Source organism: Nematostella vectensis, chromosome 3 (assembly GCF_932526225.1).
Source record: "Nematostella vectensis chromosome 3, jaNemVect1.1, whole genome shotgun sequence".
Lineage (NCBI taxonomy): Eukaryota > Metazoa > Cnidaria > Anthozoa > Actiniaria > Edwardsiidae > Nematostella > Nematostella vectensis.
Window position 1 is genome coordinate 11848106 of NC_064036.1, and position 27552 is coordinate 11875657.

The 27552-nt window shown below is 39.9% G+C and overlaps 3 protein-coding genes across 7 annotated transcripts in view; 2 read left to right on the forward strand and 1 right to left on the reverse strand.

The window, feature by feature from the left end:
* Positions 1–4645, forward strand: part of LOC5519998 (oxysterol-binding protein-related protein 11) — a 36345-nt gene extending 31700 nt beyond the window's left edge. For all 4 annotated transcript variants that reach the window (XM_048724546.1, XM_048724547.1, XM_032365090.2 and 1 more), the window contains exon 23: positions 3803–4645. In XM_048724546.1, the coding sequence (XP_048580503.1) occupies positions 3803–3895 (93 nt within the window). In that variant the 3' untranslated portion in view covers positions 3896–4645. The remainder of the gene's footprint in view (positions 1–3802) is intronic.
* On the reverse strand, positions 921–17333 carry LOC5519999 (integrator complex subunit 11). Of its 2 annotated transcripts, none has more exons than XM_048724548.1 (25): positions 17170–17333; positions 17038–17049; positions 16219–16304; positions 15723–15796; positions 15132–15243; positions 14978–15037; positions 14715–14771; positions 14148–14246; positions 13829–13863; positions 13674–13754; positions 12927–12984; positions 12340–12404; positions 11129–11183; positions 10772–10867; positions 10317–10355; positions 10095–10178; positions 9862–9951; positions 9682–9762; positions 8828–8909; positions 8471–8590; positions 8043–8116; positions 7779–7921; positions 6240–6309; positions 5945–6022; positions 921–5337 (listed from the first exon to the last, which is right to left on the reverse strand). In XM_048724548.1, exons 1-25 carry the CDS (start codon positions 17195–17197, stop codon positions 5236–5238), a joined length of 1881 nt encoding a protein of 626 aa, XP_048580505.1. In that variant the 5' UTR covers positions 17198–17333; the 3' UTR covers positions 921–5235. The 2 variants fall into 2 exon arrangements, with proteins under 2 accessions (XP_048580505.1, XP_048580506.1); XM_048724549.1 differs by lacking the exon at positions 921–5337 and adding an exon at positions 5732–5809.
* A 1-nt stretch (position 17334) lies between these two features.
* On the forward strand, positions 17335–18238 carry LOC5520000 (ceramide-1-phosphate transfer protein). Its single transcript, XM_001639814.3, has one exon. The coding sequence runs from the start codon at positions 17458–17460 to the stop codon at positions 18088–18090; it is 633 nt and encodes a 210-aa protein (XP_001639864.3). The 5' UTR covers positions 17335–17457; the 3' UTR covers positions 18091–18238.
* The last annotated feature ends 9314 nt before the right edge of the window (positions 18239–27552 follow it).

The following is a 27552-nucleotide window of genomic DNA, read 5'->3' on the forward strand; positions in this document are numbered from 1 at the left end:
AAATGTACTGTTTTACCATTTTCCCCCTAGACAATCCCCTAGACAATCCCCTAGAAATGTACTGTTTTACCATTTTCCCCCTAGACAATCCCCTAGAAATGTACTGTTTTACAATTTTTTCCCTAGACAATCCCCTAGAAATGTACTGTTTTACAATTTTTTCCCCTTAGACAATCCCCTAGAAATGTACTGTTTTACAATTTTTCCCCTTAGACAATCCCCTAGAAATGTACTGTTTTACCATTTTCCCCTAAGACAATCCTCTAGAAATGTACTTTTTTACCATTTTTCTCCAAGGCAATCCCTTAAAAATGTACTGTTTTACCATTTTTCCCCAAGGCAATCCCCTATAAAAGTACTGTTTACCTTTTTTTCCCTAGACAATCCCCCTAGAAATGTACTGTTTACCATTTTTCCCCTAGACAATCCCCTAGAAATGTACTGTTTTACCATTTTCCCCTTAGACAATCCCCTAGAAATGTACTGTTTTATCATTTTTCCCCTAGACAATCCCCTAGAAGTGAACTGTTTTACCATTTCCCCTTAGACAATCCCCTAGAAATGTACTGTTCTACCATTTTCCCCTAGACAATCCCCTAGAAATGTACTGTTTTACCATTTTTCCCTAGACAATCCCCTAGAAATGTACTGTTTTACCATTTTTCCCCTTAGACAATCCCCTAGAAATGTACTGTTTTATCATTCCCCCCTAGACAATCCCATAGAAATGTACTGTTTTACCATTTTCCCCCTAGACAATCCCCTAGAAATGTACTGTTTTACCATTTTCCCCCTAGACAATCCCCTAGAAATGTACTGTTTTACAATTTTTTCCCTAGACAATCCCCTAGAAATGTACTGTTTTACAATTTTTTCCCCTTAGACAATCCCCTAGAAATGTACTGTTTTACAATTTTTTCCCCTTAGACAATCCCCTAGAAATGTACTGTTTTACCATTTTCCCCTAAGACAATCCTCTAGAAATGTACTTTTTTACCATTTTTCTCCAAGGCAATCCCTTAAAAATGTACTGTTTTACCATTTTTCCCCAAGGCAATCCCCTATAAAAGTACTGTTTACCTTTTTTTCCCTAGACAATCCCCCTAGAAATGTACTGTTTACCATTTTTCCCCTAGACAATCCCCTAGAAATGTACTGTTTTACCATTTTCCCCTTAGACAATTCCCTAGAAATGTACTGTTTTATCATTTTCCCCCTAGACAATCCCCTAGAAGTGTACTGTTTTACCATTTTTCCCCTAGACAATCCCCTAGAAATGTACTGTTTCACCATTTCCCCCCTAGACAATCCCCCTAGAAATGTACTGTTTTACCATTATCCCCTTAGACAATCCCCTAGAAGTGAACTGTTTTACCATTTCCCCTTAGACAATCCCCTAGAAATGTACTGTTTTACCATTTTCCCCTTAGACAATCCCCTAGAAGTGTACTGTTTTATCATTCCCCCCTAGACAATCCCCTAGAAATGTACTGTTTTACAATTTTTTCCCCTTAGACAATCCCCTAGAAATGTACTGTTTTACCATTTTCCCCTAAGACAATCCTCTAGAAATGTACTTTTTTACCATTTTTCTCCAAGGCAATCCCTTAAAAATGTACTGTTTTACCATTTTTCCCCAAGGCAATCCCCTATAAAAGTACTGTTTACCTTTTTTTCCCTAGACAATCCCCCTAGAAATGTACTGTTTACCATTTTTCCCCTAGACAATCCCCTAGAAATGTACTGTTTTACCATTTTCCCCTTAGACAATTCCCTAGAAATGTACTGTTTTATCATTTTCCCCCTAGACAATCCCCTAGAAGTGTACTGTTTTACCATTTTTCCCCTAGACAATCCCCTAGAAATGTACTGTTTCACCATTTCCCCCCTAGACAATCCCCCTAGAAATGTACTGTTTTACCATTATCCCCTTAGACAATCCCCTAGAAGTGAACTGTTTTACCATTTCCCCTTAGACAATCCCCTAGAAATGTACTGTTTTACCATTTTCCCCTTAGACAATCCCCTAGAAGTGTACTGTTTTATCATTCCCCCCTAGACAATCCCCTAGAAATGTACTGTTTTACAATTTTTCCCCTCAGACAATCCCCTAGAAATGTACTGTTTTACCATTTTCCCCTAAGACAATCCTCTAGAAATGTACTTTTTTACCATTTTTCTCCAAGGCAATCCCTTAAAAATGTACTGTTTTACCATTTTTCCCCAAGGCAATCCCCTATAAAAGTACTGTTTACCTTTTTTTCCCTAGACAATCCCCCTAGAAATGTACTGTTTACCATTTTTCCCCTAGACAATCCCCTAGAAATGTACTGTTTTACCATTTTCCCCTTAGACAATCCCCTAGAAATGTACTGTTTTATCATTTTTCCCCTAGACAATCCCCTAGAAGTGAACTGTTTTACCATTTCCCCTTAGACAATCCCCTAGAAATGTACTGTTCTACCATTTTCCCCTAGACAATCCCCTAGAAATGTACTGTTTTACCATTTTTCCCTAGACAATCCCCTAGAAATGTACTGTTTTACCATTTTTCCCCTTAGACAATCCCCTAGAAATGTACTGTTTACCATTTTTCCCCTAGACAATCCCCTAGAAATGTACTGTTTTACCATTTTCCCCTTAGACAATTCCCTAGAAATGTACTGTTTTATCATTTTCCCCCTAGACAATCCCCTAGAAGTGTACTGTTTTACCATTTTTCCCCTAGACAATCCCCTAGAAATGTACTGTTTCACCATTTCCCCCCTAGACAATCCCCCTAGAAATGTACTGTTTTACCATTATCCCCTTAGACAATCCCCTAGAAGTGAACTGTTTTACCATTTCCCCTTAGACAATCCCCTAGAAATGTACTGTTTTACCATTTTCCCCTTAGACAATCCCCTAGAAGTGTACTGTTTTATCATTCCCCCCTAGACAATCCCCTAGAAGTGTACTGTTTTACCATTTTCCCCCTAGACAATCCCCTAGAAATGTACTGTTTTACCATTTCCCCCCTAGACAATCCCCTAGAAATGTACTGTTTTATTATTTTTTCCCTAGACAATCCCCTAGAAATGTACTGTTTTACCATTTTCCCCTTAGACAATTCCCTAGAAATGTACTGTTTTATCATTTTCCCCCTAGACAATCCCCTAGAAGTGTACTGTTTTACCATTTTTCCCCTAGACAATCCCCTAGAAATGTACTGTTTCACCATTTCCCCCCTAGACAATCCCCCTAGAAATGTACTGTTTTACCATTATCCCCTTAGACAATCCCCTAGAAGTGAACTGTTTTACCATTTCCCCTTAGACAATCCCCTAGAAATGTACTGTTTTACCATTTTCCCCTTAGACAATCCCCTAGAAGTGTACTGTTTTATCATTCCCCCCTAGACAATCCCCTAGAAGTGTACTGTTTTACCATTTTCCCCCTAGACAATCCCCTAGAAATGTACTGTTTTACCATTTCCCCCCTAGACAATCCCCTAGAAATGTACTGTTTTATTATTTTTTCCCTAGACAATCCCCTAGAAATGTACTGTTTACCATTTTTTCCCTAGAAATGTACTGTTTTACCATTTTCCCCTTAGACAATCCCCTAGAAATGTACTGTTTTAATCCCCTAGAAATGTACTGTTTTACCACTATCTGGGGATAGTTATTTTTGCGTTATTTAGCCACGATTTCCCAAGTTAAAATGTACTATTTCACCAATTTCTTCTTGAAAATCCCCTAAAAATGGAATTTATTTTTTTTCCATGTCACGTCCACCTTGACAATGCTCTCGCTGATTTCAGATGTTCCACCGTCACAATGAGGGCTGGCGGTTCAATCAGCACCTCTCGCGACGACAGTCTGAGTCGGACACCAAGGAAGCTGCTGCCAGTTGAACACGGCGTTCAGAACTAATTCAAATGAACTAATAATTACGTACGGCTTATTGCTCTACCGAAGTTACGAAGATGTTGGAATGTATACAATTTAAGCAGTAAACGAATAGAGGAGATTAGTATTGGTGCAAAACGCATCGCCCGTCTGTTTTTAGTGGCCTGTCCGGAATGTTTCTGCTAGTCAGTATTTCGTTTTTTGTTGTTGTTTTTGTTGTTGTTGTTGTTTGCTTGTTCATTTATTTGTGCAAATTTAGGACGAAATAAAAGCCACAAGAACATTGACAGGAAAAATGACATTGACAGTGACATTTTTTGCTTTTGTAGCCTGTTGTTTGATAATTCGGTTTGTTCCTATTTTTATTGTAAGTCAATTTGTAAGCTTTGAGTGGTTTTTTTAAACACGTGAAATACTTATTAGTTTATTTAGTACTAATACACTGTTATGTCTTTGTTCTCTTTTGTTACGGCTTGACTATTTAACAATTACATTTTGTTGCACGGGATTTTGAAAACCACCCATTGTTTGTGGTATTCTTACTTTGTTTTTTACTTTGTTTCTATTATAATCCTCCATATGGGATCCAGTCGTCAGAGCACGTAAACAGAAGAATATATATATGACAAGCTTATAAATTTATACATCCAAGAAAATATTGCCGCAATCCCAGAACAATAACAAATTGCTGTTTGTGAAGCAAAATCGCAATTAGAAGATATTAAAAGAGGAGAAAATAAAGATTGCATTTTGTATTGTCTTGTGGTTGGTTTGGCAAGAGTTCTAACCCTTTCTTCCCCTTCATTAGATAGTTATATTTCTCTTTGACCGCAATTATAAGATTATATTAAACAGCAAATACCTGAATATACAATCAGGGTTGCTACTAGATACTGATGAAGTCTGTAATCACTTTCATCGCTCTTGACAAATCTATAAGCACACTACTTCATCTTTTACAAACCGCTACCAAACATCACAACGTTGTCCGAAATAGGTGACAAAATGCTCAGCCGATGTCATATAGGCGTGAAAAGGCACAACATTATTCAACAGTAAGGAACGTGATGTTAGTGGACTTTCCTGTCACAGTTTAGAATAAGTTTTCCCAAGTATGTAGGGCCGGCGCTATTAACATTTAATATCTCACGTTTTGCTGGTCTGCCCCCCCAGCTGGTCTTAGCTACAGAGCCCAAGAGTAGAAATGACATCTGAGATCAAACAGGAATTTGGGATTTCCCCCCTCACAAAGGCAGGTCGAGTTCTTCCCAAACCCGGATACGAGAAATGCGGGTCTGCTGCCAAGCATGGGCAATGACGTTATAGTTTCCATGCTTCCTCGGTGCTATCTGGCGGCGGGTTGTACAGGCTGGGGGCAAGTCTGGGAGAGGAAACTGCCCTTCTGTCCCTGAAGTATGTTAAGGATGTGACTGCCAAGCTCCTCGTCCTACATAAATAAATAGATTAAATGTAGCAAATCACTCTCATTGCAGCTGGTTTAAAACCTGGCGAAACCCGGAGCAAAGGCGAGACCAACTAGTTCAACTCGGAAACATCGGAAATGGGAATCAGTCCAGAACCCAGTGGCGACGCTCTGCCAACTGTGCCATCTAGACGCCCATTAAAATGTCATAAGGGCTGGGGTTCCATGATAGCACGCGATTGAATGGAAACTCGTCCTACGATCGTGTACCATCATATGAACCACTTTCCGATCGGTTGAGATCGTACGAACAAATTAGCTGCGAACATATGGATACCAACCAGTTCCGCTGATCCGACTTGCTTGTTTGGTTTTGAATCACCACACTTTATTTAACTAAAAATATAGCTACCCACGCATTATTCGAGGCGTTTTATTGTAGGATTGGAAGATTGAGTTCGCTGTTGAGATGAGCGTCTCGTATGTATGTCATAGCCTACGAAAACATGCGTCACTCAAGTCGGATTAATGTCTGCAAGTCTGTGACTTGCACGCGAAAAAGTGACCAAAAAAAATTCGTTGAAATAAGATTACTTGGGATGGCGAAGAACAGGAGAGGTACGAAATTTACCTGGAATGTCCAGGAGACCAGCATGCTGCAAGTGGTGGGCTGACCAGTCCTTTCTGTGCCAGATCCACTACCACTGAACTGCGGACATAATACGAATTAGAAGGGCACTTTCCAGGGAGTTTGTTCTTAATCTGATTTTGTGTGTAGCCACACCCACCCATCATCCCAACTAGAGTCATTTTACCCCCCCCCCCCCCCAACACCACAAGCCCCTTAGACATACTCAGGCCAAGGTCAAACTTTTTTCATACTTTGTCTAAAGCCACACCCACCCAAGGGCAAGATATGCACTTACCTTTATAAGAACCGATTCGACTGAAAGGCAACCCCCAGAGACCTTTTGTATGGAGTAGCTGGGCAGAAGTCTACGCAAAACAAGAGATACCAAGGTTATTCACAAATGAAAGGTATAAAATACAGAAAGCACTTATGTGCAGTGATGTAAGAGCCTCAGAAGTGCTGTTATACGTCACATACAAGTACTGATCATGGCCTTGGATTGTCATTAACTGCGGGATGCTCAAGTCCCTGGTACAAGACCAACACAAAAAGCCCGTAGGACAAGCCTTAGCTTTTAATTCTATCAAGTAGGTCGCATTGTAAGCCAAAAGAAAATGATATAACTTGAAAGACTACAGACAAGCTGTAGAAAAACTAGAAGGTCTACCCAGGCTTGGTGTAGACAAGCTATAAATGAACACAAGGTTGGAAAAGTATGTTGTACGCCGCAGTAGAAACAGAGTAGTTGTGCTGACGTTTCGAGCGTTAGCACTTCGTAGGAGAAAAAGAGACTGAAACCAAGAGCGTAGGAGCAAAAGAGACAAATGGGTGGTATTTATGGTGTCGTGTGCGAACAATAGGTGGTAGGTAAAACCTATTGAGGGTAAATAAGTCATGGCCTTTCTGTACCTTTGTGTAGAGTGAGTAATGGTAAGAGTTTAATATTGATGGTGTTAGAGGGGAGAACAGTACTATAACAATGTTGTGTAAAGTCAGGGACTTCAATACCTTTCAGTACCATTCACAAAGTGTGTGATAAGTACTGGTTAAGGAACTATAAAAATGTTGTGTAAAGGCAGAGACTTCAATACCTTTTAGTTCCATTCAAGAAGTGTGTGATGAGTATTGTTGAAGGAACTATAAAAATGTTGTGTGAAGGCAGAGACTTCAATACCTTTTAGTACCATTCAAGAAGGGTGTGTAGAGTACTGGTTAAGGAACTATAAAAATGTTGTGCAAAGGCAGAAACTTAATACCACTCAGTACCATTCAAGTGTGTGATGAGTACTGGATAAGGAATTATAAAAAATGTTGTGTGAAGGCAGAGACTTCAATACCTTTTAGTTCCATTCAAGAAGTGTGTGATGAGTATTGTTGAAGGAACTATAAAAATGTTGTGTAAAGCAGAGACTTCAATACCTTTTAGTACCATTCAAGAAGGGTGTGTAGAGTACTGGTTAAGGAACTATAAAAATGTTGTGCAAAGGCAGAGACGTCAGTACCTTTCAGTACCATTCAAGAAGTGTATGATGAGTATTGTTGAAGGAACTATAAAAATGTTGTGTAAAGGCAGAGACTTTAATACCTTTTAGTACCATTCAAGAAGGGTGTGTACAGTACTGGTTAAGGAACTATGAAAATGTTGTGCGAAGGCAGAGACGTCAGTACCTTTCAGTACCATTCAAGAAGTGTGTGATGAGTATTGTTGAAGGAACTATAAAAATGTTGTGTAAAGGCAGAGACTTCAATACCTTTTAGTACCATTCAAGAAGGGTGTGTAGAGTACTGGTTAAGGAACTATAAAAATGTTGTGCGAAGGCAGAGACGTCGGTACCTTTCAAGGTGGGAATGCAATTTCTCCAGGATCTGATGATTAGGTTCTGAGGTTTCCATGGTAACAGTAGATGTAAATCGCAGTTGGTGCTGTGTGAGTCCTAGTTCCTTCATGGCCTCCTCGGACTCTAGCAGACGCAGAGACTGTGAAATAGAAGAACGCTTGTTTCTTAATTCCAAGCACTATATGTGCTAGCGTTACTTAGCATACTGGAGTCAGGCCCATCACTAAACGGGTAAAATACATGTAGAGCCATCAGCTCACCTCGTCTTTCATGACCAAGACGCCTTGGAGTGGCAGGTGGTTGTTGTCTGGTGTCAATCGCGCTCTTTTTGCATCTGGAAATAATTAGCAAGTTATCATAAGTTCAAAGGCCGTACTGTCCATAAGCCGTAGCCTCCTCCGCAGGCATCGCTTTGCCCAGAAAGCGGCAGAAATAAAACATAGGCACTCGGGATTCTGCTTTTGGCATTTAACCCTCCCCCAATAACAAAGAAATTTGTCGAACACAGGAAACCCGCGAGAGTATTAGAGATTCAGTCTCGGTTTCTAACGTTTAGAGACGCCTGCGGAGGAGGCTACATAAGCCGTATCTGGTGACAATGGGCCGACTCGATTTTCCCCCTTTTCCTGGATTGCATACGGCTAATCAATAACAAGAATTCTGGAATGAGACTTTCTCACAAGCTTACCTGGATCTCTCAAGGACTCTATCTTCCTTTTCAGCAGACTGAGAGACATGTCAACAGCAATGACAGGAGAGGTAGGAACTGTCACAGTCTCCCCGTTTGCCGGCTTGTAACAAGGAATTCCTTTAATAAATGAAAACAATACATGTGGGATTTATTGAGACAAGAATACTACTAAGCATTTACTTCATTTGTTAGATTATCTACCGGAGAATGAGATAGCTGAAAGAAAGTTTTGAGTAATTGAACTCAACTTGCTGCTTGGAAGTCTAAGGTAAGCACAAAGCTAAAGGCAATACCAAGATATATTGTACCTCACAACCGCAAAAAACGTCATACACGCGACCTGTGAAAACTTACGAAATTCTTGTTCAATTTTTTGCTTAAGAAACTCCATCTTGCCTCCCTCCCCGTGAACAAGGATCACATTCCTGGGTTCTGCCTACAGACACATAAAGCAAGATGAAACATGAGAATTTAAAACAAAGCGATTCTTGACAATAAATGTGTCTACTGCATGGCTACAAAAGATTAGACACGAGACCGCCAACCTACCAACAAGGCAATAAGAAATGCTCTTGAGTGTTTTCGCTGCGCCTGCTCACATAATGATTTCCAGCTAACATAAGGAAGAAGAATACTTTTCAAAGTTTCCCTGTTGCCTAAGTACACATTTTACGGCGAGTCTTCCAGACAAAAACGTAACACACCTGAGAACGTGCCCCTGCGATATATGTACTTATATCACACCATGTTAGACTTCACGCGCAAAAAAGCAATGAAAAGCACCCTCATATCACCGCATAATAGACCGTTTTCATGATGTTGCGCGCGCATCCAAAAAGCCACAGCCAGGCGGGCTACAGCTGATCCAAAATGCGAACGAAGGGGTATTTGACTCTAACGCCAATTTGTATATAGCACTCTGACAGCATTTTCTATAGCTTTGTCTCACTCTGTAAACTCCACTATGGACGATATTTTAGATCAACTGTGGCCAGTCTGTCTGGTGGCATTTTGGATGCACGCGCAACATCGTGAAAACGGTCTATTAAGACGTACAAAGACATTAAACGCCCTTGGAAACATGTCACTAACTCCTATAAACCTCATCATACATTAGACCTCTAGCGAACAAAGTAAGCCAGATATTGTTATCAAGCTTGGCTTGTTTTGAAGACATTACACCAGGGCTTCTCCATGTGGGAGCATACCGTTCGTATGAGCTGCATGATCCCTGCTGCATCGGCATGCGCACTGAATGACATGTATTGAACAGATAACTTCACATCGATCTGTAAAACATGAAACCAGGAAATTACAGCATGCCAATCCCAAGACGATTGAGGGAAAATTGTGTAAAAGTCCTATACTCAATGCTTTACCCTGCTTACCACATTCTTTTTGTCCAGTTCAATCTTTTTCTGTCCAGCGAGGACCTTGTGCCCCACTGTACCAGCAACACAATATCCTGGAATTACTACCTGAAACAATAAATAAGAACCACGTTTTGTGATAAAATGAGAACATGAGAAAATTTGTGAGACAAGAAAATACTTTAAAAACTACTGTACTTTAAGAAAAAATATAGCACGACAACAGTACCGGGTTATCTAAGAACTTTTACCATATTGTTTTCATTGGAAGCCCACTTTTTAAATATCTGTAATGAGAGACCAGCATGAAGCATGCCTGGAGTGGCAAACACAACCTGAAACATTTGACATAATTAAATACTTTCTTAGTAAGCTAGGGTAATACAATATGGCCCATTTCAATTGATCATTCTGAAAATGCACATTGCTATAGAGCAATGGAGAGAGAGAGAATGGATAAAAAAGAAACTTACCATTGGTCCGGGGTTGTCAATGTACGACCGATCAAATGGCTGTGGAAAAATAGCGGGTTGTCCGTTTCATTGAAAATTTGCATTGATTATCTGAATTCCTTGAATGAAAAAGAGATTTAAGTGGCAATCGCACCAGTTTACTTCCATCAGGCCGACGTAACCTCAACAGATGAAGACAAAATAATCTATTAGAATCTGTACTATTTAACAGGACATCTGCTCTAAATTATCAGCCACATGCTCGAAGAAACTTTCAAAAGACACACTGCTTTACAATTTGAAATATTAAAAATTATCAGAAATTGTTAAGTTATTGACCGGAAGTAAAGTGGTCACATTGCCGCTTTAACCCTTCTTTGAGCTTCCTCCCTTTCCCCACTCTCCTGCAATTATACATGTCCAACAAATTAATCTAAGAATGAAAAGATGCAGATACTAGATACTAGTCTACAAACCTTTATATGCTCAAACTCAAACATGTTCCTTTGGACAAATGTATTCTTGATTTTCTGGTTTGTCCATGTGATAAATAACTTGTAGTAATGGTTTGCCTGGAAAAGCATAAAAAAACATAAAAGGGTCTCTAGAGGCATTTTGGACTCGTATCCAGTTGCGTGGGCATCCACAGGAGTCCTGGAGAGGAGACGGAATTCAGACCTCTGAAACTGCATCCTGACTGTCATGCACTGTATGATTCTTCAACCTCCCCAAAATACATTGTGCGGCGTCTGGGTACGGGACTGTATGCAGTTGCTTACAGTAGTAGACTGTGTTCATAGAGATCTGCACAACTACCAAGTGAAGTACCATACCTTTTCAGTAAGACCTGTAGAGAAGTAGATTGGGGCTTTCAAATTCATTCTTTCCCTAAAAATATAAAGGGGAAAAATATAATCAGTTAAAAAGGGTATCTGAAATATGTGAGAATAGATAGAGAAAAAGGTTGTAAAGTGAGGTGCTGAATATGCTTGTTTAAATAAAGGCCTTGGTGGCTTTTTTCATCTTTTAGTCCAGAAAGTGGAGCAGGCTATGCGAGAAGACAGTGGAGAGTAAATTAAGGCTGGGCACTTACTATTATTATCATGGGATAACAAGTGCCAATCATCTTTGTTTGACCCTAACGTATGGCACAGCAGTAAGCAAATGTAAGGTTGATACAGTGGAACCTGGATTTTACGATACTGGATTTCAAGATAACCTCGATTTTACGATGATGTTCCTATCTCCCGGCGGAAATACAGTGAATTGTATAAGAAATTACCTGGATCTTACGATATTGGATACAACGATATCTTCGCTTTTACGATACAAATCTGTTCTCCAAAGCATAATTTTGGCCTCGATACAACAATATAACTGATTGTGTCTATCAACAAAGAGAGAAAAACTCGGGACACCACACACGTACAGTACAGTTATTCGATTTTCTTGACTTGACAGATCTTGTTAAATGGAGATTACAGTTTACAGTAACTGAACCATCTTACACAGAGTACAGGTAACAATAATATTATTTTGTAAAAGTTGATAATTAACCCGACCTCGCTACAACAATATTTTCAAAGGGTTTTTCTTTATATAGTAAAATCGAGGACCTCTTTGTAACGATACCTCGATTTTACCATACATTTTCTTTCTCCCGAGGCACATCGTAAAATCCAGGTCCCACTGTTATTACATACTCGTAATTGGATGTGAGATATATTTAATTCTCTGTCCCTAGATGCCTGCTGAATATACAGTAGAGCCAACACTCAAAATGTCATAAATGCAAAATAAACATCACCAGATCCAGATACTCAATGATTCATTCAAGAGATAGATGGTCTTCAATAAGGCATCTCAAGCAATGTAATATAAATGTTGCTCATTTGAAACTGGATGCTAAAAAAAATCATTAACAGTACGTCTGCCCTCACAGAAATCTCTCCCGTACACACAACCGCAACACATTGCTCCAAAAGCAGCTAGAGTTATGGATTGACACATGTCAAATTTCTAATAATATGTACTTTATACATACCAGTAAGTTTCTAAAAGAATGCAAAGCTCTTGAGCCCTGCCCAGGGCAAACACAGGTATCAGAACCTGTCAAAATACAAGTGTTATTAATGTTATTGTCATGATACTGTGAGGAAGGTTCTGGTCTGACAATGTGTACCCTGTGTAACAGTGCTTAAAACGTCCAGTTAATCATAACAGCACAAATGAATGCCTATAAATAAATAAATTTGAGTAGCTTATCACTCCCATTGCAGCTAGATGCTGAATTATGAGAGTGCCGATTCAGACGTGGTCGAGTTGAAGGCATGGAAAGGCACCTCAGGCAGTCGCCATAGGACTCATGTCTGACCAGGGATCAAAGCCAAGATCGAAATTGTAGGTTTTGTGAAGGGATGAAAACTAGAGAACCCAGAGAAAAACATTCAGAGCACAGATAAGACTAGCTAACTCAACTCGTGATGGAACCAGGAATCAAACCCAAAGGCACAGGCACTGCAGAGTGACACTCTGTAGTAAGGTGACCAACTGCGCCACCTAGGCTCCTCTAGAAGAATATGCATGTTGTAGGTATAACGGAAATAAAAAATCATGTAAACTCTCCAGTACCTTCCCTCCTTTTTCCATGGTTTCATGTACTTTCTTCAGGAAATCTCGTTCTCTGCACCTGAAATAAACATATCTATCAAAAAAAATCTCTAACAGTGGTAGACTTATTCCTTTTTGAGTCTGTGATAGTGGTGATCCAGGTGTCTTTGAATGTTTTACCTTTTTGAGTCTGTGATAGTGGTGATCCAGGTGTCTTTGAATGTTATACCTTTTTGAGTCTGTGATAGTGGTGATCCAGGTGTATTTGAATGTTTTACCTGTTTGAGTCTGAGATAGTGGTGATCCAGGTGTCTTTGAATGTTATACCTTTTTGAGTCTGTGATAGTGGTGATCAAGGTGTCTTTAAATGTTATACCTTTTTGAGTCTGTGATAGTGGTGATCCAGGTGTCTTTGAATGTTTTACCTTTTTGAGTCTGTGATAGTGGTGATCCAGGTGTCTTTGAATGTTTTACCTTTTTGGGTCTGTGATAGTGGTGATCCAGGTGTCTTTGAATGTTTTACCTTTTTGAGTCTGTGATAGTGGTGATCCAGGTGTCTTTGAATGTTTTACCTTTTTGAGTCTCTGATAATGGTGATCCAGGTGTCTTTGAATGCTTTACCTTTTTGAGTCTGTGATAGTGGTGATCCAGGTGTCTTTGAATGTTTTACCTTTTTGAGTCTGTGATAGTGGTGATCCAGGTGTCTTTGAATGTTTTACCTTTTTGAGTCTGTGATAGTGGTGATCCAGGTGTCTTTGAATGTTTTACCTTTTTGAGTCTCTGATGGTAGTGGCATACGTGGACTCTGTTATCAAGATATCAGGCCTACACTTGTCTATCCATGCTGAACTAAAATTTAAAAAAATACAATAACATTGCATCGACTAATTACTGTATAAGCTAAACAAGACCAAGACACTCACCCTAAATGTCTATCTGGTGTCATGTTATAATCTCCCTGAAACAAAAAGGAGTTTACAAAGTATGAGAAAAGTTTTATGTAAATATGTTAAAGCCACATTGGTTGTGTGGCCAAGTACAGACATTAAAAACTGCCTTCTGCCTTCTACAGTGGTCCACCAGCAATTACTGATTCTTTGGCTAGATTTGTGAGATTTGTTATCTGTGCCATGAGGGATACACAGTCCACAACGTATAGGGTAAGGTTGACCTGACCTGGGTTTGAACCCTGAGTTGATGTGCCAGTCTCACTGACATTGCAGTATAAACATGCATACTTACAGTATAAACTACTGACTCTGTTCCGACTCTCATATGAAACATGACGGCACCCAGCACATGTCCTGCATAGTAAGCTTTTATCTCCAGCTCATCATCAACCTGTTAACAACAAAAATATCACCAGTACTTTATTTAGATATAGAAAACATGGCTGCAACAAGTCAAAGACAACATCAGCTTTCATCTTTAGCTTATGGTAACCTATTATAAGAGGAAACTACACACAAGCTGTAGACTAACTAGGTGGTCTGAGTAGACATGGTGGAATCAGGGGAATAAATCAACACAAGGTTGAAATGGTATGTTTAGGGGTATTAGCCCTTCATCTTTTTTTGCTCAGACGAAGGGCTAATACTATGCTGACAACAACAAAACTCCTCCGTGCTAAACAGAATCAAAATTCCAGTGCTGGCATTTGTTGGAGAAAAACATGATTTCCTTAAAGAAAACAAATAGCAAAATGTTGATAGAAGACTGCCCAAAGGGGGTATCATAGCCACATCCCATTTCAAGCTTTGTTAAAATGCAAATACTTTTTACACACTAATAATTAAACATTTTCTTCACCTTGATTGATTGATGAAGATTGATTGGAACAACCTTTTTCATACAATCTTTGATCATCTAGAGAACATAATATACAATACATGTGAATGCTTAGTAGAATGCAAATAAATGAAATATTATATCGCAACAATTACCATAACTTACAAAACAAAATACAATACAATTAAATTTAACAAAGCAAAATGTTACAGTTTCAAGTTACACTGTAATATACAGCGTTGATTGTATTAACGATACAGAGTTCCTTGGAAAACAAATCGTACCTGTGATGTAAAGAAATTTGTCTCTCCTTTCCTCTCAACAGTAATTTTTCTGTAATCCTCCTGTATAAAGTAAAGTTGTCTATGAAGTACATACTATTAAGCAGGTAATGGTGAAACCATGGCATCAAGTAATGGTAGTCCTAGCATACTGTACCAGTAAAATGGGACATATAGCTTTGGTGGGGTGTGTCATGTAGATTGGTCCATCGTAACCAACCATCTCTGAGAAGTATGGAAGAGCTCCACAATGGTCCAAGTGGAAATGGCTGATTAGAAATAAATCAAGTAGAATGTTTTAAAATCAGGCTAGCAGGCTGGTTTTGGATATGGTTTGTTTTTAAGGCTCCCCTTTAATTGTCCGAATAATATACTGTTAAGTCCATACAGTAGTAGCTGTGTTTCCACAAAGCAGCAAAGGATATCTTCCTGGACTGGCTTGAGTCATCAATAACTTTCTTTATGACTCTCATCCATAAAAAAACAATCTGCAGTGTAGTGGGTGTGTCTAAACCCACAAGCCCTGAATCGGGTGCACCTTATGACGTTCACAGCCAAACATTGTAGAGGAGTTGTAGGATGATTTACACTCTTCAACTCAAGTTGTAGAGGTGTTGCAGGCAAGTTGCATAGACTAAATGGTGCTGTCTAAATCAGCCTAAAGACTACTCATACAAATGTAATATTCTATTTGCCCAGACTTAATTATAAGCATACTTTTATAGTCATTTCTATAAATATCTCTTACCTTATTAACACACAGTCCAGATGCTCTGTCAGTTTTCCTGATCTTGTGATGTAATCGAAATCAGGAAAACGGCGCTAATAATGAAGACAATAAGAATAAGAAGGTAAAAAAAAATTATAACAAAATATTGAAATTGGACTGCCTACATGACTCCTTTACCACTAAAATTTATGAAAAGGTAAAGATCGAAGCCTGCAGCCTTGGTTTTGGTATCTTAAAAAAGTAAATATGTCATCAAGTGTGGTGTTTCCATCTTGTTCTTTGGTGAGTGAAGGACCATCCTGGAACTTCAAATCTTAAGGCGGCATTTTTAGTTGTTTAAGCATCATCAGGGACCCAGGGCATCATGGAGATCAGGCACACAGGGAGTGCGCAAGAAAGAAAGAGCACTGAAATACGCCCTGGGCAACTGCTCTGCTACCGCAACTGCTTACTTTTTCTTTTGCCATTTATTCCACTCATTATCATGTTAGGAGTATGTCCATAAATTGCTTACCTCGTCATTATATCCCATGTGCATTCCACAGTCTAACATAATGTTACGACCACCAATACTGACCAGGATACAGCTTCTACCAACATCTATCAAATAAAGTTGTATTCAGTACAAAGGTATAACAGACAGACAAAAAGACATATGAAAGGTGGACGTATGAAAGAACAGAAAGTCAAATACTCAAGTCAGCACAAGGTTTGAATGACAGAAGCATACACCAGGGGTGCGCAAGGTTCCCCCTACCCTTGGAGGCCAAAAAATGGGTCATTTCTTACTAAGGAATCTAAAAATACTATGCTTTTTCTATAGGATACCTATGACTTTGACACCCCCCTCCCCACCCTCCCCCTCCCTCAGCCAATCCTTGGTAAGTGCCTGAATTGGTCAGAAAGACATGCATGGCTCTTGTCAATGCAGGGCTCATGTCCCTATCTGCTTGCCATGATAGCCTTTGTGTGCGTTTCTTCACAAAAGAGAAGATATCGCCACCTCTGAACTATACCTTTTCTAAAGGTACACAAGTCAATCATAGCTATTCACTCCGGTGTGGCCACATGCGTACTGACAGGTTTCAAGAAAATACTTACAGGTTAAATAATTTTGTTAGTGTGCGATTTCAGTAATGTTGTGTAAAGTAGTGCATAACCCTTCACTGTAATTCAGACTTTAGTCTACGAGAGTGTCGTAATCAACTATTATTACTATTACAGACAGACGGCCCATCGTTTGAGTAAAAGCAACTAAAGCCAGATATACAGCGGCAACACAGCGCAGTAGCAAAGCAGCTCAATAAAGAATTCCACACCAATCTACACTCACCCTGGCCAGCTCCTGATGTGGTTATCGCATGAAAAGGAATATGCACATGTCAGTGATTGTTGTTCTAGACAAGATAGTGGTTGTCAGCAATCAAATCTTACCGAAAAGTATTTCAACAGTCCAGTTACTCACCTAACGGCACAACCTTTATTCCAGACATTATAGTCACACCAAACGTATTCTATTGCGGTGCAAGAGTTCTGATTCTTCTACAAATCTCCACGATATTCCTTATTTTTATTTTTATTTTTTTGCTTGCTGGCTTGTCAGCGGTATAATATGTTACACATGCGTATCTTATCAACACAGCTACCCCGCAGTACCCATAATTTTGATGACATTATCCCTCAAACTTCCCTAGAAAATAACATATTATGATTTGTTATTTTATCAATACATCAGAATATTTGGAGAAATAGAATGACCGAGCGACAGTTTCAATTAGATGTGGTAGTGGATGCATTCAAGAAAGCACACAACGATGGGAAGATAATTGTTGATGAGTATGTCCGAGGTTACGACGAACTTTGTATTTTCTTCGATTCGCTTGGTTCAGTATTCGGCTTCATAACGTCTGATGTGAGAGATAAGATTGGAATCCTGCAGCATCACAGAGGAGCAGAAAACGGGGGTGAATATACCGACGTGAAAGCAATGTTTGAATTTGAAATCGAGAATAAACTGACCGATGCAAAGACCCAACCACTCTCGGGATCAAGAACATTACTTCGCTTACATAGAGCTCTGGCATTCACTATGCTATTTATGAAACGTCTAAGTGAGTCTCATGAAGGTGACAGCTCGTCCGCGCTAGCGTCGGAGTCATACAACAAGACCCTTGCGGCGTATCACCCTTGGCTGATTCGCAAAGCAGCTCTCCTTGCGATGTACACACTGGCCAGTGTTGGTGACATGATCAAGAAAGCATCCGCTGAAAGCGCGGACCAGGAAAGCGCCCAAAAACTGTTATGTGAAGCTGTTGAAGCAATTCAACCTGTTTATGATACCACCGAGGAGCTATATACTGAATATGATTTGCATGGTCTACCCTGATGGGGAATATTTTCCTCTAAATTTTACATTTTTCTAAAAATTGCAATTTTGATCGACACCTGCTTGTACTTCCGGTTCGTGGAAAATAATGCCACTAGCATGTAAATCAAACGTTCATATATTAGGCAATAAAAAGGTCTTCATTCAAGTGACTCTGTCTATTGATAGCATCTTTAGAATTCTTGACATTATGTTGTGTTGAACTGATGTTTCTTTGGCCCAACCTTATTGAAAAGGAAGGGGAGATTTGACAGTAAAATGAAATTAAAGCCCCCTCCCTATTATTTGAAAAAAAAAATATGTATCCCTCCTGCAGTCCAATTTTACCCCACCTACCCCCTCAACAATAGCCACCCTCCCCCCCCCCCCCCCCCAGAAAAAAAAACAAGAAAACTGGAGGGCACAGGAACAATTAAAACAGGGGTAGGGGGGCATTACACCACCTATAGGGGCCAGAGGTACTGGTAACACATTGCTGTTAAAGCCACATTGTCACCAGTTCATTTCCGGAGGTCCAACGGAAACCTCGACCGTTAAAAGACAAAAGAATCTATTAGAATCCGAGATATTTAACATGCCATCCGCTCTAAATTATCAATCACATCCTCGGAGAAAATTGCAATAGACACACTGCTTTCAATATTTTGAAGTATTTTTTTTTGCGTTTCCGTTGAAAATCATCGGGGATTGTTACGTAATCGACCAGTAGTAAACTGGTGACAATGCGGCTTTAAGAGTAGACCCAATAAATGAAAGCCCCATTAGTACACCATTTGAGTTCTGAAGGTGATCCACTGTATGTAGTTACATAGAATTGATGATGCACATCAACTGTTATACAAGATGATATACAAAACGTAATTTTATAACACAATTCTAAATTAGCATAGGGGTTTTTCCTGATTGGATTAAGGGTGGCAAATAATCCCTTTATTGAGATTTTGGGAAACTTTTGTGAAGTGGGGAATGGAGGGGAATTTGTCATCTGGCTATGAGCCTGCTTGTCTCACTGTGGTCTTACTAACCTAAGCAACTGTAAGGAAAGATATTTGTTTAGTAAGACTTTAACTGCTTTTACTTCAGGGAGTTTTCAAAAGAAATACTGCTTTTCTAGACATTTTGGTTTTCTGGATGTCTACTCTGTTCCCATTAAACATCTGTGACAGGGTCACTACTAGTTAGTATATGAACATTGATAATCATCAAATCATGGACTTTATTTTACTGTATTTTGTAGTTTAGCTTTAAAATTTAGTTTGTTTCACAGATAGACTCAGTGCTTAGCAATGTGATTGGTATGTGATTCAGAAACTCGTAGGCAACACCTACGTGCTAAAACGTGCATCTAGGCGGCGCACGAATCACATCCCAAAGTTATCTTAGGTTAGATAGTGTAATCTACTTCCTACGCGTCGGTACGAGCAAAGGGCTTCCTGGCCGCGTTATTTAGCTACGGAAATGCGCAGGACTATTCTACACCTTTCTGCAATTTTAGGCATGTCCTTTCCTTGTTCCACCGACTATAAATAGAGGCACTTTTGTTAGTAACAATCAGTTGCGAAGTAAAAACAGTAAGAACGACAACAATATTTTGGATTGGAAAGAGCATCGATGAAAGAAGACGAAAGAACTTGCTTCTAGCAAGATTGTAATGCCTTATTTTCGTTCCCGTTTGAACTACCGTTTGTAGTACCCGTTTATATTACCGTTAAGATACAGTTCCTAGTACTATCCTGTACTATATTTTAGACCATCCTACAACAATTAGTCATTTGGCTACATGTTTGTAAAATTGTAAATTCGTTCATTTCAATTTGGCTTTTGCTATAATAAATGTGTTTTCAATTACATTGAGCAATATTAGTTCGTGTCCTGCGTGCAAGCCCTTGCCGTCGGTTACACATCACATATACTTTTCGCCCCATTACAGGTTCTCCAATAGGGTTCTGGATTCCGGATCCTAGTGTGTGGATTCCGGATCCTAGTGTGTGGATTCCGGATTCCATGTGGGTTTTTTCCCGTGGATTCCGGATTCCATTTTTGTTCCAGGTTTTTTACAAAACTTTAAATACCTCCAGTGCCTATATGTTCTAAATCTTTCTAATGCCTGTAAAGTTTTGTTTTTACCTTTCGATTCCATTTATAAACGTTTTGCATTGTGTCGCTCGTTGTGTAGACCACATCAAGAAATTTTAAAAGAAACAGTTTTTTTATTACTGTCAAAAAACAAAACTGCATATCAAAGCATACTGTATATTTTGTCTGTGCGTTACGTGGATAACTATGCTTCGATATAAGTCGAAAAATTGCAAATTTAATAGATCAAGGAAACCTTATTAACTCATCGGGCAATAAATGTTGCTGAGAATATGCCTACTTCTTTGTATATCAAAACACATTATCATGCTCTGGTATTTTGTTTGACCGTGCCATTGTGGCCCGCTTTGGTGGAATATCAGGGCGAGTTTAGGAGAGCCATGGTAAGTATTTTGGCACGAGCCTATAACAATAACTAAAGTAGACATCACTGTCGTAAAATGAAACGCGTTGTTTTGCGTCCTGATAAACTAACCCCTTCCACTCTCGCCGGAAACGACTCTTCTGTTGCTTCTGTGGAGGTAGAAGAAGACTCTCCATTTGTCAGTCACTTTCTTTCTTCGTTCTCATCTTCCCGTGTCTCCACCGTCTGATCATCACCGTTCGCAATTCTCGAAAGTTTGATGTCTTCTTCGGGAGTTATGGTTACGATCTGGTCATGAATGGTGAGGCTTTCTACTTTTGCCAGCAGACATCTAGGGGAATTGCCGTTGCATACCTCGTGTAAGGTATATTTCAGATGGTCATCAGTCTGATCGAGCCATCTGAAAGTTACGCTGTTCTTCTGGAATCGTCCAGTTGCAGCGATGACCAAAACGTCTTCCATCATAACGGCGAGCCAATACGGAGATGCCTCCCGTCGGCGATCGTGTCTGACGGCGACGATGTCGTCTTTGTAGTACAAGACCTGCACCCTGGTACTTCCACCGGTGTCATTTACTGTGACCGTTGATCGAGCTTCACTTACGAAGTCTAGCACGTCGTCTGAGCCCGTTTCGATTCGGTCAGGCAGCATACTCAGTGAGTATGGAAGGGTTTCTGTCAGCTCTTTTGTCTTAGCTCGGACATTTGCTTGTCGCACTCCTCTCCCATACTCCCGTGTAAATTCCCGCATGGTCTCTGCACGTCTGCGGTCTTCTGTCTCATCACCAGTCCCCTCTTTCGTCTGCGTTTTCTTGGATGGCCTCTGCATCAGACTTGGTGGATCGCCCGAGATAATCTTCTCCGGATAAAACGAGTTCGGCCCTGTTAAGTATGTAAAATGCTTCTGGTAAATTCGGAGCATGTCATCTTCCACACAGCGCGCTCGTCTATAAGCATACTCCACCATAGTTGGCATGTCATAATCGGCACGCATGGCTTTGAAGATGCACTCGACAGAAAGAGTTGTCAGACTCGCAAATCTGATCTCCTCCAGAACTCGCTCTTCGCCGATCTCTGTTAAGGTGTTTGCGAGGCTGGTCAGTGAGTCAAGCGCGATTTGGAAAGACTGTCGGGTGCAACGTGGAATTGTCATGTCAGGGCCATTCGTGCTCAGCTTCCCTGTCCTCTCTCCTTTGCCTTTTCTTCATGATCTAATAAAAACGCGACCAGATGTTCTATCTGTCTTTTGTGTTCGTCAAACCTCTCGGGGAAATTCTCTTTCTCACACTTTTTATCCAGGCGGAACACATTGGCATACATCGACATATTCTGCTGGAGATGCACCAGTCCAACAGCTGATGTAACCATTCTAACGGCCTTGTTACCAGTGTCGCAAGCCAAGATCGTATTACGGTAGCTACATAGCCCTGATGGAGCGTTCCACTGAGCATCTAAACCATCACAATAGCCTGCATCCGTTGAACTAGAGATTGCTGTTGGGGTGTTATCACTGGTTATAAGATCCACCTCTGTCATGGTCAGCAGCGTGTTGATCTTACTTGATGAGATGAACACAGTTCCTTCCTCGGTCACTGCTATTCCTGTAGGAGCCACAACACCTGATACTGTCCGAGTGATTGTTTTGTTTTGTGTACAAAATAGCACAGGTAAATAGCACACGTAGACACAAGGAGCGCTCTCTTTGCAGTCTTCAACAAGAATGTGATCGTCATCCCTGGTAACCGCTATCGACGTTAGGATACTTGTCCGGCCAAAAGATAATATGGCATTCAGATGTCCAGAATAGTTCCCATTTGCATCAGAATTAATATTTGCGATAGAGAATAACATTTGCTCGCGAATGTCCGATACATAGAGTGTAAAAGGATCCTTGTGTGATCTGCAAATGCCAAATGGAGACTTCAAATTACATTCTTCTGAGTCAGATGTCAAAGTAAGGTCCCCTACTGTCACCTGGCGAATACGCCGAGTTGCGCATTCCTCGTCCCCATCTCTATCCTCATCTCCATTCTCAGACGTGTCAGAACCTAGATTAAGCCTAGACGAATGACAAAAAAGGGAGGTGCAGTCTATAACTCTTATTCGGCCATTTCCCTGATCACAAACGTAGATAACTTTACCATCGATATCTGGATCAGCAGGATCTCTCATTTTCACTCCCTTTCCTTGTCCGTTTGCGTGACCTGGTCCATTGCCCCCTGCAATTAATGTTACGTTTACCGGACAGTGCATATCGAGCATATAAACGGCATGTTGATGTCGATCGCTAACGAAAAGCTTACTATGGCAAGGTGAAAAACACACTCCAACTGGATGCTTGAGAATTTTGCCATTTCTTCGCCATTGTTTGAATTCTAGCTCTGGTACTAAGGTGGTTGTTATCCGTTTGTCCGGGATGGACGCCTGGACTCCATGTCTATGGATCTCAATGGCTGTCTCAACGTCCATCCGGTCTATGTTGCGGACAGCCTTCATTGAGACATTTCTTTTCATTTCTTCCATCTCTCTTCGGAGAAGAAGAAGAAGTCGCACATTCACAAGATAGCCATTGATGTCGACCCAGTACCCGAATTCCGCTGACCGTACGCTTTTAATATTATGAGGTGGGTCTGGGAAAGGAACTTGGTAAGGGTATGAAGCTTTATCCTGTAGCATTCTGTTCATAAAGGACTTCTGTTTGGGGTCACAATCTGTTGACCAAACTAAGGGGAGAAGCCGTTTCCAAGGGATTTACTTTTCCTTTAGGCACTCGAGACAAGGACGACGGAGAGGATGCCACTCGCTATGTCCAAGCAGGAGGCACTGTGCGCACACCGATTTATTTTCGAAGCAAATGTCACAATGGCAAATACAATCCAGATCGTCTTGAACACAACGTGCACATCTATTCACAGCGCTAAATATGTCTTGGTACATATGTTCTATTGTGTCCGCACCTCCCTTGCTCCCGCAGTAAAAAACTCCAACTGGGAAGTTAATTTTGTCATCAAGAGAGCTCACTCTTACTTCTCTTGCTTGAGTGACAAACTGTCGCGTCTTTAGGAAGCTGGTTACACTTTCACTTGACGTCATAATACGTAGAATTTCATCATACGAAAGACGGTCGGGGTCTACCAGACCGACTACCGACTTCAGATATGGAGAATATTCTAAGGCTGGCTTAATTGCCATCTCATCTGTGGAGATACAACACAGGTAGCCATTCACATCGTTGCTCTTGATGGCGACAACGTCTTTCTCTGCACATGTTTCAATGCAAAATAGAACGTCTTCACCATAAACACGCCCTTCAAGATGTGGAGGCGGGGCATGTCTTATCACCGTCCTTGGGTGTAAGAACCTCAGATTATGTGTCTGAACGAAGCCTTGAGGTGTCTGAGCCGCATGTCGCTCTTGGCCGTGGTTTCCTCGACCGCAAAGAAGGTAAGAAGCGACAGGCTTGCAATTGAACTGTATTGCACGCTGGAATCGCGTTAATGCGGGGTAAAGCTCCGTGAACGCCTCGGCCTCTACAACGCCTAGTGCACGCGAACAAAAGGAATGAACCTGTTTGTAAAACACGTGGTTCTTGGGAATATCCCAGATGATGTTAAGAAAGCAAGCATTGCCGCAGCCTCATCCATCTTCTCTAGGTCAAGTAAGAGATCCGCCTTTTTCGGCGGTTCTAGTCATAACGGAGAATTGTCTTGATGTTCTTCCTCATCGTCGCCTTCGCTAGTTGAGCTCCGTTCCTCGTCACTATCATTTGGCTCACTGATGTTGCCTTCCTCACACAGCTCTGATAAGTGGACAAGGAGGGGATGTGCGGAAGAACCCACAACTTTCAGACAAAGGCGTTTGATGTCGTCTGTAGCAGCCTCAAGAGTACAGGGCCTGTCCGCCACACCATCTAACACGGTTAAAAGGACATCAATTGAACCATTCGATGATTCTCCTTTGTTCCGAAGTTCAAGGACATATTCCACCATTTCCTTCGCTTTGTCAATGACGCGCTGGGCGATTGCAGTCATTGCCATAAATAGGCTTGATATGGACTCCCTCATTATATATATTAAACTACGTACATAAAAATGAATAAGCAAACATTTGATTTTTCCCTCGTTATGCAAATAAGATCACCAATTTTTTTGCAGTCCAGTGACTGCAGGCCTATAACCTGCGTACGCCCCTGATTATAATCTCAACCAAATATCAGTCCACCAAAAAGTATGTGAAAGCTATAGGCAATGGCCTTATTTTTCAAGTTGCATGATAACCAACAAAAAAGCAGTAATCAGAGTACAAGCTCATTCCCAATAAAAGAATTTAACAGTCGTTCAAATCAGGAAAGCGCACTTCCCTGTTCAAATCAAATCCTTTTTTCATCTTATTTTCTTCTATTGCCTTTTTTTGTCAACGTGTATCTTATTTTTTCAAACATGTTTTTAGATTATTTTGTGATTTTGCCCCCTCCCCTTCCCCCCTCTGATTCCTGCTATGGCTTTGTTTATTATACGAGTATAAAAACATACCTCAGACGTGTCTTGACGTGTCTTGACTGTTGAAGATTATAGTAGTAGTTATTGAAATCCTAGTTTTGTCGATGTCTGTAGACAACTTTCACCCCAAACATTACCGTTGCATCGGCATTTTTCAAATGAAAGACAAAGAACAATTCCCTACTAGCAGAGGCCTCTTTTCTCTGTATTTCGCTGGGCTGGAGTTCGAGAAAAGAGGCCTCTGCTAGCAGGGAAAAAGAACAAGTAAATAAAGTCTCATTTTGTAGAAAAACTTAATTTCGCAAAGCTGTTTATATTTTTTAGGCGCACTGTGACAGCTAAATGTCAAATCATTTGACTGAGATGAAACCTTATTGATGTTAGCCTTGATTAGCCCACTTTATACCGGGCAGTGGAATGTTTTTTTCTGTGATGAAAACTTTCTACAACTCGACACAACTAGAACATGAAGCGATTTCCCGTAAGTTAGCTCTTTGGCGGGCGATTAAGATTTTTTAAGAAAAACCCGGAAAGTTTACCGTGTGACTTTCCGGGTTTCTGAGTTTATCAGCGTTTTAAGAAACGACTACCTGGAAGCACAAGTAGTGCTTTTCTCTTCCCAATTAAAAGAAAACAAATTGAACTAGCTAATTATCTCATAAAGATCACTGATTCCACATGAAAACGCTGTGTAGCCATTTTGGGAAACAAGGTAGGTTAAATAATAACGGCAATATTTTTGGGGTCGTAGCTTTTGGGGTCACAGGTTTTAGGTCTTCGTTTTGTAGACACCCAACTTACACGTGTTTTGAAGTGAAAACTCTTTTGACCGATTAGTTCGTCGAGATCAGAACTTCCTGTTCTCACAGATATGGCGAGGCGATTTCTTATGGGTGTTTTTTTACAATACAATAAATATTTAAATAATTGAATGTCATTATCAATAAGAATTCGAAAAAATAAATCTGCCCTTACCCTCCTTTGTTGTTGATTCTTGCCTGTGTGAAGCTAGAAAGCGAGAACTTGGAGGTGATTGATCGCATGTTCAAACCTACCCGCGTCTCATTGGCTAATAAAATAATAACCATGGGATGGCTTCTTCGTCAACCGCCAAAAGGTTGAAATGAAAATAACGTGGATATAAACAGATAAATCAAAATGAATTTTGGAAAAAGAAGCCAAATATTAAAATAATTTTTATACTTATTCTTGTATTCCGGATTCCAGCTTAAGTCTTGGATTCCGGATCCTAGTGTGTGGATTCCGGATTCCAGTAGCATGGATTCCGGATTCCAAGTCTCATTTTTTCCTGGATTCCGGATTACCTGTCATAGGGCGATACTTTTGTTTGCTTGTTTTCAGTGGAAGATTAGATTTGATTAGATTTGTGTTCCAGAGGTGAAAGGAAAGAGTATTTCTCCTTTTTTATTTTTTTTGAAGTTATTTTACTACATATCACTGCATATTCACTGGAACTGCACAGGTTCTTGATCTTGTGTGTGAACCATATTTGATAAAGCAGATCCATAGCTTTGATATTGAGTGGGAGCTCAATTGCCAATTTAGCAGTTTTTTTCCTCCTCCTAGCAACAGTGGTAGTCATTTTCTATGTCATGGCGTGTAATCTAACATCCCCTAAATCCTACCCTGGTTATGGTCCTTTAAAAAGGTAAATGAGATTTGTTTTGTTTACTAAGGGACAATTATTGCTCCAATTTCCAATAATGAAATTTAACAAAATTCTTAAGAACATTAATACTTCCAGTAAAAAAACAATAAACATTACATAAAAAAATATCCTGCCTAAGCTCATGGATCTAATCTTTAAAATCAAAATGCTTTGCATTCTATCATTCAAGTGATAACTCCAATAACATCCTAAAATGGAATATTTTCAACCTTTTAAGTATCATCATCACATTTTACAGCCCTGTTAGTCTTTCAAAAAGCAAAACCCTGGAGATTTAATAACAGTGTCTGTGATAATCGTCCAGCTGAAAACACTCAGCAAACAATCTAAAACTCAAAAGGAGATGAAACACCCAGGAAATTGATTGGAAGTGAATGTATTTACTTTAGTTAACACCAAGAGAGATAATCCACTATAACTGATTGCAAATGTATCCTGTGTCATGGAAATAAAGAATTATTCTCAAGGTGTCCTTTTACAACGAATTTAATGAAATACCTTCTTTATCCTAAAGGCAATAATCTCTGTGATCTTAGATTAACTTTAGAAAATTTAACTATTTCATAAACAAACATTTGGTATAAATTAAGAAATTATTGTTGCAATGTGCAACTTAAAAGTTTGGTTTACTAAAAAGCTTGATTTCTAACAGTAGCAAAGTGAAGTACATTTTATCTTACAAATCAATTTCTCATGGATTTCAAGAAATACTCAAAATACTGCACAGAAGATAAGAAGACTAAAAGACAAATGTTCTTTTCGTTTACCTTATTGTTGTTCACTCATTCAAGACAAAACAAACACTGAAACAGC